Source organism: Strigops habroptila, chromosome 1, assembly GCF_004027225.2.
Source record: "Strigops habroptila isolate Jane chromosome 1, bStrHab1.2.pri, whole genome shotgun sequence".
In the NCBI taxonomy this organism is placed as follows: Eukaryota; Metazoa; Chordata; class Aves; order Psittaciformes; family Psittacidae; genus Strigops; species Strigops habroptila.
Window position 1 is genome coordinate 13,187,274 of NC_044277.2, and position 15,058 is coordinate 13,202,331.

At 38.2% G+C, this 15,058-nt stretch overlaps 1 protein-coding gene across 4 annotated transcripts in view; it reads right to left on the minus strand.

Moving 5' to 3' along the window:
* COL14A1 (collagen type XIV alpha 1 chain) overlaps positions 1-15,058 on the minus strand; it is a 119,454-nt gene that overhangs the window by 10,749 nt on the left and 93,647 nt on the right. For all 4 annotated transcript variants that reach the window (XM_030489511.1, XM_030489601.1, XM_030489430.1 and 1 more), the window contains 7 exons: positions 14,873-14,926; positions 13,605-13,658; positions 5,570-5,623; positions 4,550-4,621; positions 2,571-2,606; positions 2,076-2,142; positions 1,384-1,572 (listed from right to left, as the gene is read on the minus strand). In XM_030489511.1, the coding sequence (XP_030345371.1) occupies positions 1,384-1,572; positions 2,076-2,142; positions 2,571-2,606; positions 4,550-4,621; positions 5,570-5,623; positions 13,605-13,658; positions 14,873-14,926 (526 nt within the window). The remainder of the gene's footprint in view (positions 1-1,383; positions 1,573-2,075; positions 2,143-2,570; positions 2,607-4,549; positions 4,622-5,569; positions 5,624-13,604; positions 13,659-14,872; positions 14,927-15,058) is intronic.

Sequence of the window (15,058 nt, forward strand, 5' to 3'; positions counted from 1 at the left end):
GCTAGTATTAGTATGGAAACAACTACCCTGAAATCTGCATTCAGTATCTCCAGGTCACCCCTTTAAGTTAGCTCCCCACTTGCTGTCTCTTCCAATTTTCATGGAATCACAGAATGGTTTGGGTTGGAAGTGACCCTAAAGCTCATCCAGTTCCAACTCCTTTCCATAGACAGGGACACCTTCCACTAGAGTAGCTTGTTCAAAGCCCCACTGAACCTCGCCTTTCTTTTCTACTGGTCTCCCACTCTCTCATTTCTCCTTCTTTCTTGACAGCATCTAGTCTTTGCTCAGCTGGAGCAGGCAGCAGCATGACTGAGAGGTCAGTACCCTAACCCTTGTCTCTTTTTTTAAGATGGTAATTAGAAGTACAGTCTTGAGAGGAAGAAAGGACCCAGAGACTCAACTTCACTCAGAGACATTCTTTTCAGAACAGTGCTTTAACTCTGGTCATCATGGCTGCTGTGAACTAGAACTATTAAGCTCCTGAACTGAACAGCCTCTATAGCAATCCATTTTTAAAATCCCAGTTAGCAGATTTTTTTAACAGCAACACCAGTTCATTGCTTTTGAATATCACATTTATCTCTTGGGTTTGTGGTCTCTTCCTTGTGTAATGGTCTTCAAAGCACTTTCACAGTTACAGATCTACTCAGTACTACCTCTGTGAGGTTAGTGCTACTCTGGTACACCAGAGATTGCCAGGGTTGCACAGAGAAGGAGTAAATCAAAACATGGAGTTTGTTACTTTATTAGGCAATGCCAGTGGAGGAAAGGAGAAAGGGATCTAGCCTACATGTGAGAACAGAAAAGAGAATACTTGTAAATCAGCAGTTGATTGTATTACTTCTCTCTGACCTCACCATTTCCTCTCCTTAATCCTCTCAACCCTTCATAAACTAGGATTTTTCTCCCTTTTCTTATCAACCTTGCTCCTTTCACATAATAATTTAGAAATATTCAGACTGACACATTTCAAGCTTAGCAGAAAAGCTTGGTCTTTCCCCAGCATGGACCTATCAGTTTTGCAGATTTCTTGTCTGCTTGTCTGTTATAAGCTCCTTTGCATGTACATTTAGAGATTCATCTCACTTCGGAGTCCTACAAAGATGAAAGCATAATGTGATGGGATGTGCCCAATTAGATGCCACCAGTCCTCAGCAGTTTAGGCACTAAACCTCTGTCTGATCCTGCCAAATCACGCTCAGCAAAGCCTACATTACCTTCATGACTGAATGTCTCTAGAGCTTTCATTATGCTCTGTGTTGAGCTACCAATCAACTAGTGAGAAATCTGTTTCTCTCACATTTACACAGGAGAAAAAAGCCATCAGAATGTATCAGAAAGAGGAGGTATATTTTTGTATATGTGAAGTACGAAGCCTACCTCTTTCTCCTGGTCTTCCTGGTTGACCAGGACTTCCTGGAAACCCTTGCATGCCTGGTGATCCTTGCTCACCCTGTGGCCCTGGAGCCCCTGGCCGACCTGGCTCACCAGGAGGTCCTGCAATTGTTCGTGTTGAGACAGACTGGCTTGGAATCTGGTTCAGAATCGAGTTATATCTTGCCATATGACCTGGCAGGAAAAGAAGTGTCATCATTTTCAAGTTTCAGTGAAGAATCCAGTTCAGCTGAGTTTGAACAGAGCACTGGCAGGTCCTCAAGGCTGTGGTCTGTCATGCTTTGATAATATCAAGTTGTGTGCTTGTTGGTGGAAAAACAGTGGTTTAGGGAGTACACAGAAAATGGAAGAAATATTGTACAGAATTTTATTTCCTTGCTTTGGGGAGGGTTTCATGTCTCTAAATATTTAGAAGTGTTACAACAGAAACTTTTGTATACTATAATAGCTTGGAGACAATTCAGGTTTGGGGTTTTTTTAGATGGCTGATGCTAATCAGCTCTAGTTAGACATAAATCCAGTTGAACATAAATATAGTTGGAACATAAATCTTGACTGTCTAGCGTAAAACAAACAGATCCCCTTGGATGCTTTGAAAAGCATCATATTTGTAAGTAATTTTGTCAGGAAAAGATCCGTTCTAGAGATAAAAGTATATTAACTATTGATGTACTTACCCTGGATGAGTTGTTCACACACTTGACGAGCAACAGCACGCACCATTGCTTGGGACTGGAGATCACCCTGGATAATGACAGCAGCAGTGTCAAAACACAATTTGCATCATTTGTGTCTCGAAAATGCTTAGATCAATGAAATACATTTACTATCCCTGAGACATGATATCCTCACAGATGAGAAAAAAAGCCAAATAAGTTTTGAGATTCCCCTGGTTCCCATTACTGTTTTTAGCCAGCAAACAGAGGTCTGAGAAGATAACCCCAGTGATAGATTTGGGAACATGCTTAATGCCACGTACTTCTCACTTTTGAAACATTAATATAGCTATATATAAGACAATGTCCGGAAAAGAAGGAAAATTTCCTTGATTGCACAGAGAAAACTGTTGTGCCTGTAAACAGAGAAAGATAAATTATCAGATAAAGCTTTCCATGAGAGAGAAGGCTAGACAGGAAATAAAAAAATGGTGACTAACATGAACATGGACTTACCCGCTCACCCCTTTCACCCTTAGCTCCAGGAGGACCCTATGGAAAGATTCAATGCAAAGTTAATTCTTTTTTTGCTCTCACTCAAAACTTTCAACATCCAAACATTGCCTCCCTTGCAGCATCACCGTAAAAGGAGAAAAGAATAAACAAGGAACAAGGTTTCAGGAAGTTATGTGACAATAACAAACACTCTTTTTCCATTTCAGCACTCAACAAAACAATTTACATGGCAACAATGACTTTCCCAGGGGTTTGTCACATACTGAATTCTCTTGTTTAAAATGGCAGCAAGGGCAAATGACCAGATGATGCATTTCACATGGCTGAAACGGGTCTAATTATAACTGAGTATAAGGAAGAGAAGGCTGATGGTAGACAAAATATCGTTCTGAAATTCACAGCATTTTTTGCACCAGTACTCTGCATCCACTATGAATGGAGTCAGCAATGGGATCAAACTGGGAAAACTCAGTATGACATTAAAGATGATGTAATATTGTAGTGATGGCAAGGATCATTATGGATTGGAGTAAGTTGTCTACGGCAGTTGCAGCTTCACCAGTGGAGGTTTTTGGGGTAGGCTAGACCATCTGTCACGAACTCCAGAAGTAAGGAAAGATCTGCATGAGTGGTGCATGGTTAAAGCATAGCTTATTCTGTCCTGGGAAAGAAGAAACTCCTACAAAGACTGCAAGGTTATTTCTAGGCCTCTTTTCTATTACTCTACCTTTTGGGAAAGACAGCTATTGAAGCTCAATAACTTTTCCCCCACCTAGCTGTTTTTTCAGAACTACTAGAGCCCAAACATTCACAGCAGAGCTTTTACATAACTCACAGGAACAGATACACTCTAGGATATTTAGTTTGATATCTGGAACATGTGTTTGGATAGGAACTGAAAAGTCAGCATGTTACACATTGATAGTAATGAATTCCATAGCTCATCAAACCTCCTCAGTAGATCTCATGATTACGCTTAGAAACTATGCAGAATTGGGCATTAGGTTATTATCTTTGATATATATTATCAATAATTTTATTTCCACCTAACCAAATAAAAATGCTTGCACTAAATCTCCAAAGCAAACTAGATTTTGGGGGGAAAAAAAAAAAAGTAAAATAAGTCTATTCTACACATAAAGTCAGAAATACAAAACTGTCCCATGTCTTTAAATAGAACATTCACTGTGATATGTGGAAAAAAAAATGGGAAAGCTTTATAATTAATCAAGTTGTCAAATGTTAAAATGTGAATACAAAATATTATATGAACTGTTACAAAGCAAAAGAGGTCCACTGTAAATCTTCTCTTTTATGTAATATATAACACTCATTTTATAGTTGTAGTTCTTTCTCCTAGTTAGACTATCCTTTTCTTGGGGGGGGGTTATGATAAGGAAAAAATATCTGATAGACAAACTTAGGGGTTCCTAATGTTAATTTTAACTACAGAGGGAGTAATTCTCCACTCGGTGAAACTGATGGTCAAATTTATAATAACAGCCCAGAAAAAGCCCTCACCATTAGTCAATTGTTCTGATGTAAACCCATAAAAGCCAGGTTTTATTCGTGCAATGTTTTCACAGTTTGAAAATCAGAATAATATTTTGGAAATATTGAAGTTAATAAATGGCAAACTTTAATTTCCAGAGAGTTGTTTGAAATGGAAAGGGAAAAAAGGAGAAAGTAATTACACACAGACTACAAATTCACATGCTGTTATGTTTTTAACTTCTGTGATTTAATCTCATGTTGTGACTCTCTAATCCTTATATTCCAGATATCATATGTAAGATCAACAAACAAATATAATTATGAAGAATGAACAAAGACAGACCAATATGCTGTTTCTTTAGCCACTAACTGCAAACAGATTATAAACTATAATTATTGGAGAGTTCTGTAAAAGAGTGAAGCTGGGATCAGAAATTAATTAATGCACAACAGTAAATATAGCAATAGTAATTAATTTTACTCACAGGAGCTCCAACATCACCTTGTGGCCCCTGACTTCCAGTAACACCTGGAACACCTGGAGCACCAGGTATGCCCTAGATGAGGAAAGAGAAACAAAGCAGTGGTGATGACAATCAACATCCATGAACCCTGATGAGAGAAATAACTCTGTGATGGAGAACAAGTGCACACAAATAGAACTGTCAGTCAAAGACTAGGGATGCTGGGACAGAACACTAAGCAGTACATGTTGCAGGAAGAAGAACATCAGAAGCGCAGGTCTGAGAAAAGCACTGAGAAAAATGGATTTGTGTTGCTTGCTTTCTGGAACAGTCACAGATTGCTGAACCACTGGACTAAATCCTGTGGCATTACTACCATGTTCAAGGGGCATGACTCAGAATGTTCTTTGTAAAAAGAACGGTATTTCTTGGAGCATACTCAATACAATCAGCAGTTTCACCTGATGTCTTAAATCTATCAAGAAGGCATTAACTTTGCGTGGCTGCCCTGCCTGAGAAGATTGAATCAGAATCAGATGTGACTGATTCTGGAGGCAACATATGTCTTGCTATGAAGGCTGAATGTGGCCTTTGCAGTCTTCCTTGATTACTCTATGAAAGCATTTGAATACATGCATCCACCTCCACCCCAAAACAAACTTGGTGATTCACTTAACTAATAATCCTAATTGGAATTTCTTATAAGAAGAAAGTGTTTCATATGTTAAGAGCACTGATTCACTTTATATAGTGCAGTTACTTGACTAAGAACAAAAAAAGCTATATAAAGCTATCAATCTATTGATGGAACTTTCTCCCCTTCCCATGTGAGACATTTTTTCCTGAGTAAGAAAAAAGTAAAAATGGAAAGAAATGACGTGAGACAAGCAGCTCTCTGCCAACCCCGTGCGTCATGAGAATTTCAACTTCTAAGGAGAACCCTTGGCCTTGGGTCTATCCACTGAATCCTAGATAACAGAGTGACCTACAATCCTCTCAAATCCTGTCTTTACAGTAACGAATTCCATGGGCAGTACTCACCATAGGGCCAGGAGGTCCTTGTGGGCCTGTGGGTCCATCTTTGCCAGGAAGGCCCTATAAAAGAGAAATACATACAATTTTACCGGCTTTTTGTATGTACGTAACAAATCTGTTCCATTTCATCCAGAAGACTTTTTCTTTTTGTTCTTTGTTTTTTCTTAAATTAATAATCGGCAGCAGTTGTTTCTTAGAAGAAAATTCCCTTATTTCTTCTGGGGGAGGTTATTTGTGAAAAGGTGCTATGGTGTCACTGATATAAAAAATCCAACTAGTCTCACAATGCTTTTGATGTATGAAGCAGCAATGCAAAAGTCTTTGTACTGGCAATTTTCACCTTGGAGTGAATTTCACTTGCAATGCTGCTGTTGTGAGGTAAATGAGAGGGTTGCTGTCAAACTTTGTGCCACAAGATGGGTCACACTTCAACATCTATTCCCACTGGTTGCCACTATTCAGAATCCCACTGATTAAGTGCTGAAAGAGACTATATCTCTGCCCTGCAATTCTGTACATATGTACTAGCTATCACCAAGGTCCTGATTCAGGAAGCAGCAGGAACGCTCATGTGGTTTACATTATGAACGTGCTTCAGAGCTTCCAGAAATGAGAGCCAAAAACTAAAGATAACTTGGAAACTGGAAAGCAAGCACATCGTAGAAAAAAGACTGACCAGATGTAGAAGAAAATACACAATTAATAAAGTATTCTTGCAAATTAACCAATACGCACATTTTGTAACCACATGCTATAAAGTGTAGGTTTCTGACCAGCCTGGTGATAAGTCAATTCCTCAATTACTACACAGCCTAAAAAGGAGAAATGTGATCTTATCTCTGGCTCAAGACCAGAATATAGAGGTGAGAGTAGAAGGAAAGAGAGGGCATGAAAGTGTTTATGCTGACACAAGCAGTAAAGAATATTCTAGGCCTCAGGATCTCCTAGAGCTTCAGAGAAAAAAATCACAACTCTTTCATTTTTTACTGTTTTTTTTTTTTTGAAACTTTATTTCTGACATGGTTTTAGTAACAACTATAGCATCAACAACTAGTTCTATGCTTTACATAATTTGGAAACTATGATTCAAACCTGCTATCATATGGCATGAAACACTGGCTGGGGAATGTTATCTGCCATGTACCTGGAAAATAGTTTTTAGAATTCCACCAGAAGGGTGTTTCACTGATAAAGTAAGCCACATTGTAACTCATATGATGTTATCTACTCATCCTTAGAGCTGATATGGAAATACTTTCTTATTTCATAGTGTAGCCGGATGGTTCCTGAAGCTTCAAGGACCAAAGCAGCTCCCCTATCACAGTAAGAACTAAAGCAAATGTAACAGCTAAGTGGCATTGTAATAAAAATACTAATAGTGTCTGTATCACAGTAGTTGTAAGACATACACAGAGAAAAGATTGCAAGCCTAGCTCAATTAAATAAATCTGCAAAGGAAAGTGTGTTTAAGGCTTCAAAATTGGTGATTCTAGAGGAAACAGAAAATGGTATAAGGAACTTTGAAACGCATTAAAAATTATAAAATAGGGTTTCTGATATTCTCTGGAAGAAGCACTTAGTTGTGAACAATGTTTTAAAAAATTCAGTGATAGCTATTCACAGTTTTATAATAACGTGGAAGTCCCTAGAAGATAATGCAAACTAGACAGTACACAGTAAAACCTTCAGGAAGACTGACATGCCTTCATATTTACAAGTATGTTTCACTTTTTAAAGCAAAGATTTAAAATCTGCATTTATTTTTAAAGCAAAGATTTAAAATCTGCATTTATTTTCGATCAGTCCTAAAGCAGGATGAAAACTGATTTGACCTTCTTCAGGGCTTAGTTTTAACTAGGAAGAGGGAAATGCAGAGATTTCCATTGACTTCTAGGATCTAGTGTGGAGTCACACAATCTTTTAAAGAAAAATAATGCTGTATGTCCCTCCCTTCTCCCTCACAGTCAAGGAGTAGAACTAACATTATGATCAGAATTACATTTTCATTGAATATGTTTCACACTTTCTTTCTTCTGAGCAATATTCTTACTCTTGGTTGCTCAAGAATCACCTCCTGTCTATTCTCTTAGGATTAATTGCTCTTGGCGCTGTGTCTGTATCACTTGGCCAGAAAAAAAATTGCCTCCTACTGTATTTGTTAGATGTGAAAATTCCTATATACTTACAGATGCAGTCAAAGAGAGGTTTGGTTCAAGCAAGAGTATGACAATACCTATTCTTTCGTGTAAGTAAATTACCAAAGATACTTGTTTGTGCTGCCAACAGGGTTTGAAGATGGTGTTACTCAGACCATCCAGTGCCCATAATGGATCTGATATTCATCCTGAACTTGTGAGTAGTGAGCAGACGAGATTAGTAGGTACCAGGAAATTGGCAGGAAGACTGGGAATGTGTTTCTTCTGGCACTTTCCCCCATTATTTTTGGTCTGTGTAATGCAAAATTAAACAGAGCACTGTGAGAATTCACAGAGTTTTATTCTGAGCACTGAAGCCTTAAAGATGTTATTTACTCTCCAATTTATTGAAGTCCTCTCTTAGCTTAGCCACCTCCAGAATGACTGGGGAAATTATACAGCACAAGAGCACTTCCTCTGATGCAGTCTCATCTAGGATAGAAACGATTCTCTTCAGAGCTGCTGAATGTCTTCCATGGAGCTCCATGTCCAAGAGCAGGATGGGACAGATTCTGATGTATGACATCAGTTGTAGGGCAGTTTAGAATCCAGGCACATATTATTTTGGAACACTAACTTAAGTCAGGACATATTATGCTGATAGCATGAAAAAAGGTTATGGAGAAACATAGTGCAGCTAGGACAGATTTTTTATAAGGAATTTTATTTGCGAGAGTACAAATAGAACTGGTGAATGTAGGCAGCACCTGAATCCCTGTGAAGACTCAAGTCTGCTGAAGTCAGTACTGCTGCTAACTTCACTATAAACTCTTTAACTTTTGGTAGCTTGGAATTTTTAGAGGTAGTTGTGGAGAGGTGATTTTTCAAGTAGGACTTGATGCTGGCAAAACCTTAACTGCAGCTACCAAACCCTGGTTTGAAAGACTTTCATGTACAGCCTTTAAAAAAATGCTGCAGCCTGGGTCCCATGACTGATTTATCTTTTTTTTCTTTTTCTGATGAAAAATTTAAAAATAAATGTTTCTCCTTTCAAGAAAAACCGCTGCGACCATCAGAGAAACATTACTAAACACTATCTCAGTGTATTAATCCAAGGCATAGCTTGCAAAAAATTTTGCACCAACATGAGCTATTTTAAATTAAAGCTAACCCAGAAACATTGGGTTAAATGTTGCTCAGAACACACAGCCTTTATTTAACTAAAAAAGGCTAGTTTTGTCTTAACACACAATAATGCTGTCTTAGCGTTTCTTCTCTTTCTCATGAAACTGCCAGAGCCATCTACAAGCTGATAGTCTGAAATTATTTTACTATTAATTCTTCATAATTTAAAATACAATTCCTTGCATATCTTTTGTTATTCAGTCATATTTCTCCTCCAACATCTGCAGTGTGCTCTTAAGATTAACATATGGAAGATAACACTCCTTTCCTTGCGTATCTGTGTCCCTTTGACTACGCCTTTGCTTGTATAACAAGTCCTTAGACAAATCATACAAGTCCTTGTAGACAAGTCTTTAAAGAAAAAAATATGACACAGCTCTTACCAACATACATAACTGCATTTCTGTGGCTTTGTGGAAGAGAACCAGGGGTTCCTGTGGGATAACAGGTCAACGGGTAGGGGGGAAAAAAAAAGTTACAATGAAACTATGAAACTTAATACTATCATGGGTTGCTCAGAGAGGCTGTGAAATCTTCATACTTGGAAGCCTTCAAAACTCATCTTAATATAGACCTAAGCGACTTGATCAGACCTGTTTTGAGCAGACTGTTAGACTAGATGACCTCTGAAGGTCCCTCCCGACCTTAATTTTATGATTCTACAAATCCCACTAAAATAGTAGGCATCTAAACTCCCTGCTGAAATAGCTTCTGATCTGTGCTATCCCCTGAACAACGTCCTGAAAGAGCTGGCCCAGCCTAACGCTGCCAAGAATGACAAGCATTAGACACCAAAGGTCACCAGGCAGTGCTCAGAATTAATTATGTTTTGGCAGTATCTAATTTACTAGTCTCTAGATAAAGGCCTTATGTCTCATAGCTGGTCTCTTTGCTCTCCTGCTCTCAGTGTGCTGAACAGGAGCCATTAGGAGCTGAAGAAAGGTTTAAGAAACTGATTCATCCTCTCTGTCAGTAAGAGGTGTCTTACTGCAGACGAGTGTCTTCAAGCTGAATAAGGTAGCATTAGTTGATGCTCAGCACACCAAACCAGCTGCAGCAGCTCAGGAAGATAAATCAGTCACTTGACAGTTTAACTCTGTGGTTCCACCCCTAGCAGACATATGGGGAAGGAAGCACACCCAACAGAGCTTCCTCCAGAACTTTTTAACCTGCTAAGGAACAACCATGCCTCTTTGCCAAGAAGAATTTTGGCCAGGAGAAAACACCCCTGAGGAAACCACCAGGCAACAGTAAGCAATAACAATGTCATGGGCACAAGAGATAGATACAAACTTGGGAGTCAGAACGGTCAAGAAGTCTCCCTGCATTGTGTCATCAAGCAGAGCATGCTTGCCACTCACAATGATATATTAGATTTCTCTTGTTGCAGCTTTGTAGATGTCTCCTCCCAGGTGGCCTGCACTTTGCAAGAAAGAATAGGGATTGCAATTGTGACCGGACCTTGGAGGGTAGCCATGAAGATATGGGAAAGGGAAGACCTTTCGTACTCTACCCACACATCTCAACAAGGGTCAGTTTCAGTATGCTTCCAAACTTTATACTCTTGGCTGAAAGAGATGAAGCAAAAGCACAAGAGAGTCTGATTACTGTCTATGTATGCACCAGAAGCATGACGTTGGTTTGGATTCTCTTGCATGTGCAATTCAAGCTCTATTTTTCAACCTTATATGCTTGGGACAGTTGGTGGACAAACACAATCTGTTGTCTTTAGTAAAACCTCTCTATATTGCCAGTTACAAATATGGGACATGAAGAAAGGATGCCAAATAACCACAGCACTGCCATAAAATAAAAAGAAACAGTTTTCTATTTTATAAAATCTTTTATAACTGGAAGCTCGTGAGAGGGAAAGAGACTGTTTCTTGTGTGGAGTCTGAGATATAGATTTAAATCTATATATATCTATTTATACCAGACAGGTATAAAATATTATCATGCACATTCAGAAAGTTTACTTTATTATGACAGAATGCATTTTTGACTCTGATTCAACCTTGCCATGGTATTTTTATTACATCCCACTCTTTTTCATAGCGGAGACATTTAATTAAGAAAATAAGGGAGAGGAGATGCTGTATGTCTTAATGACTTACTAAAAACCCATTAAAAACAAATAAACCAAAGACTAAAAGACAGACGTTCAGAAATTGGTGAATTAAAACATTAGGAGGAAAAAAACCCTTTTCTCAACTGATTTCAAAAATAAAACCAGCAAAGATGAACACGAGGAACCGAAACAAAAAGGAAGGTAAAAGAACTGTAAAGGTGAAGTGATTCCAACTACTAGCAAATGTAAGGGAAAAAATCTCCATTGCAGGACTTCTTGAGACTAACATCCCATTATAGCTGGTTCAGCAAAGCTCTCAGAGATCTCTCAATAAGTATCAGCTCCATGCTTACTTCCTGTTAAAATCAGTGTGATTTGGCCATCTGTTTAATTACTTTACAGCACTGGTACCACTATAATTAAAACATTTCAATGAACAATAAATTCTAAAGAGGCAATGATAGCTAAGCTAAGAATAACACAGAAAATATCAGTTCTAGTAGTTTAATAGCTGCAAGACAGTTTGGCATCTTGGCTAAAAGGAGGAAGCCCAACAAAGGGAACGTTATACAAAAAGGCAATTTACTTTTCAGGAATTTTCCAGTTCTCCTTTGCTGTTGCTGCAGTTACGCCCTTAGAATTATGCCTTTCTTGAGCACTTCGCCTTCAAAGAGACTGCGGTGAAATCATCAGACTGAATCTTCACCCATTAAAAGCAATTTCATGTTGTCATAACTTCACAGGATTCAAATGAGTTACAGCACCATGAACTTACTATAACATAATTATTTGTTGCCATAGAAATAATTACTGCTGGAAAATATTGCATAAGGGTCACACAGAGACAATAACAAGCTAACAGACCTAATTTTATGAGTTCTAGGCTATTTACCCAGCTCCTTTGATTAACACCAGAAGAAAGTGAACAAAGCATTATTACTGTATCTATAAAAAATGGCAATTTTGGTAATTACCCTACATTATTATAGACGACACTGAGGTCTTCTACAGAATAAGCACAGCATGACCTTTCCAGGCTGCATTAAATGCCTTTGCTGCACTAGTCTTCCTGATGGCTTTCCTCAGAAATGCCACCTCTCTGCAACAGCCTGCTGACTTCCACATGTGGGAAAACTAGACCACTTCTGAACTGCTGGTTCGTATCAAGACATGGCTGAGGATCCCTGCTGCTAAATGCAAAGTGATCTACAGAATACAATAAAAACACAGAATACAATAAAAACACTTCTCCTGGAATTGTCCCTTGTGATCAGGAATGCAGGAAGAGGCGGCACATACCACTCACACATACAATGTCTAGCACCAAGTCACCTCAACCTGGCTATGACCAAGATTAGACAGCATCATGCAAAAATCCAAATGTTCATCAGGCTCCAGGTCTTTATTAACCTGGAATGAAGAGGTGACACCAGGTATGGGGAATTTAGGGGGGAAAATTCTAATACAACCAAAAAGAAAATGTTAAAAACATGAAAAATGAGCTTCCACGCAGAAGGCATCATAGTATTATACAGCAGAAAGATGAATATATTCATCTTAATATTCTAGCACAACTTACTTGAAAATTAGAAGATTATTGTTCTGATTAGGTTATTTATCTAATGATAATGTTGTATAAAACTTTATCTTAATAAAATTACTTTATTTGCATGATTTTAGGGAAAAAACATCCAGGCATTGCCCAAATTCTACAGTAACTTCAGTGGAATTACTTCTACACATAAAGGTATGCCAATGCTTAAGTTCCTAGTAGTAAGCTCAAATACACATTTTGCTATAGGGATTATTTTTTTTTACAGCAAGGTCTCAGGTTAATGCCAGAAATCTAAACAAGGTCCAGATTTCTCTGAAGTTCAAGTTACATTAACGTATCCAAAAAAGGATCATGAATATGTAAAACTTGTTCAAATGAAACCGAAAAGTCATATTTAATAATGAACTTCTGCTGTGGACAGTAACCAGTATTATGCTAACAAAAACTTTCCATCGCCTGACTAATAATGAAACAGAAGTCTCCCCAGGGAGACAGGGAGAAGGATTTATAAGTTTAACATCAACATGAATCTGAATTTGTTTTTACTAATTCCTAGATAGACTGTACGTATCTTCATTTGCTCTACCAGAAGCAGAATAAGGTAGACTAAATTTTGATATTATTCTTCACCTTTTCTTTGTTTCACCAGTTTCTACAGGTATTTTTCTACGTTCAGTATTAAATTCCCTTGTTATTTTCTCTTGTATCCATTAATTAGTGAGAAAGCAAATTTAGATGATTGCATTGGATTGCATACTAATTATGTACCATTTAACCACCATCTAATCTCAAAAGTATTAGCAAATAGACTATTTGGCAGTGCTGGACACAAGTGACAACTACTCCTATCAAAGGCATTAAGCGCATCCATAATGCCTGGTTCTCCGTTACTCATCTGGTATTTCTCAACCCTGATCTAGCAAATGGAAGGATACTCCACCCGATCTCTGACTTTTCTGCTGATTGGCACAGTGATATGGGTCTCCAGAAATGGTAGAATACAAGTGATATAAACCATAATAAATCAACCTGGGAAATATATCCATTACGGAATGGAAACTTTTAAAACAAATGTAAAACATGTTTATTTTACCTTACCCTTTGACCTTGAGCTCCATCTCTTCCGGGTGACCCTGATGCTCCTGGGACACCCTAAGCATTACAAAGGCAGAGCAAATGATGAGATCAAGTTAACAGAATCCAACCAAAAATCACTTTCCAGTGAAACTGTATGGCATGCTTTTGAATAAATGGAACTAGGAGTTCAATAGTGGGTGGGACCATAGAAGAGATTCAGTAAAGAAGGCATTTCTGTGAAATGAGAGATGGCTAAACACACATTGTTAAAGCGCACAGCCTCCACACCCGCTCACTACTGTTCTATTAAGAACACTGACAATTTCATAAAGTCAGGCTTCCTATGCCACTTAGCTGAAAAGAGCTTTATTTCCTACATTGTTCCAGTGTCACGTCAGTGTAGATTCACTGCATGGCATCATTACCTTAACCTTATAATACAACTGTTATTAGTGTCTCATTCTCCCATTGCTAAAATGGAGTCTGTTACCATATTGCTTGAAGTCAGTGCAGCAATATCAAAGAGGAAATACCTGCCTGAGCAGGACTAGAAGTTACATTCAGCAGTTCCCTGTCATTCAGATGAAATGTCACTCTCTGGCTCATGAAGGGTGCAGAGCAACATTCTGGCACCATTATTACAGGGTTCACAAGGCTAACAAAACTGATTTATTATTAAAGACTGTATGAGTTCACTATTTGTTGCACCTAGGAACATGAGGGGGACCTGGTAACAACGAACAAATACTAGAGGTTTATAATCAGTGGAAGAGGAGCATCTAAAAAGGGAAGAGCAAATGATCCTGAAAAGCAGCAATCAATTGAAATGCAATCTCCAAACTAAATACCAGACACCAAACCAAGATTCACTAAATACTACAGCTTTTTAAGATGACAATTTTGTGAAAGATAGCATCAAAAAGATTAAGTGCTGGATCTTTCCTCCTAGATAATTCCAGGAGGAATTTAATGGGTTTAAAGTGAAAACAAGCAGATGATGGTTATTCGCTCTGTAAGCAGAAATCTAAGAGTAGGGTTTTTTTGAGTCTGTATAGACCCAATTTCAGAGTTAAACAAGGCCAGGAAAGTAACTAATCTTTCAGACCCTGAATGATTTTGTCACTGCACACTCGCACACCTTAAATTCCTCCTGATTCTAAATCTCCATTCAACTTTAACGCAACAACGTGCTTCTCAGCAGTTTTGAATATGTGCCCTAAATTCACAATGATGTCAATTCAACATTCAAACTTAGTAAGTGACAGGTTAAACAGTAACTTAGGAAATACCTGCAGGCCAGGAAAACCAAGATCTCCTTTCTCTCCCTTTTCACCTGGTGGCCCCTGCAAATTAAGAATCACACGTAGGAAACCAAATATATGATTAGTTTACTATTTTCAGTAGTTCCTTTCAGCTTCTTTAGAAAAAAACAAAGAAACAAGCGACCAATACAGAAAACAGATTGTTTTTACTGC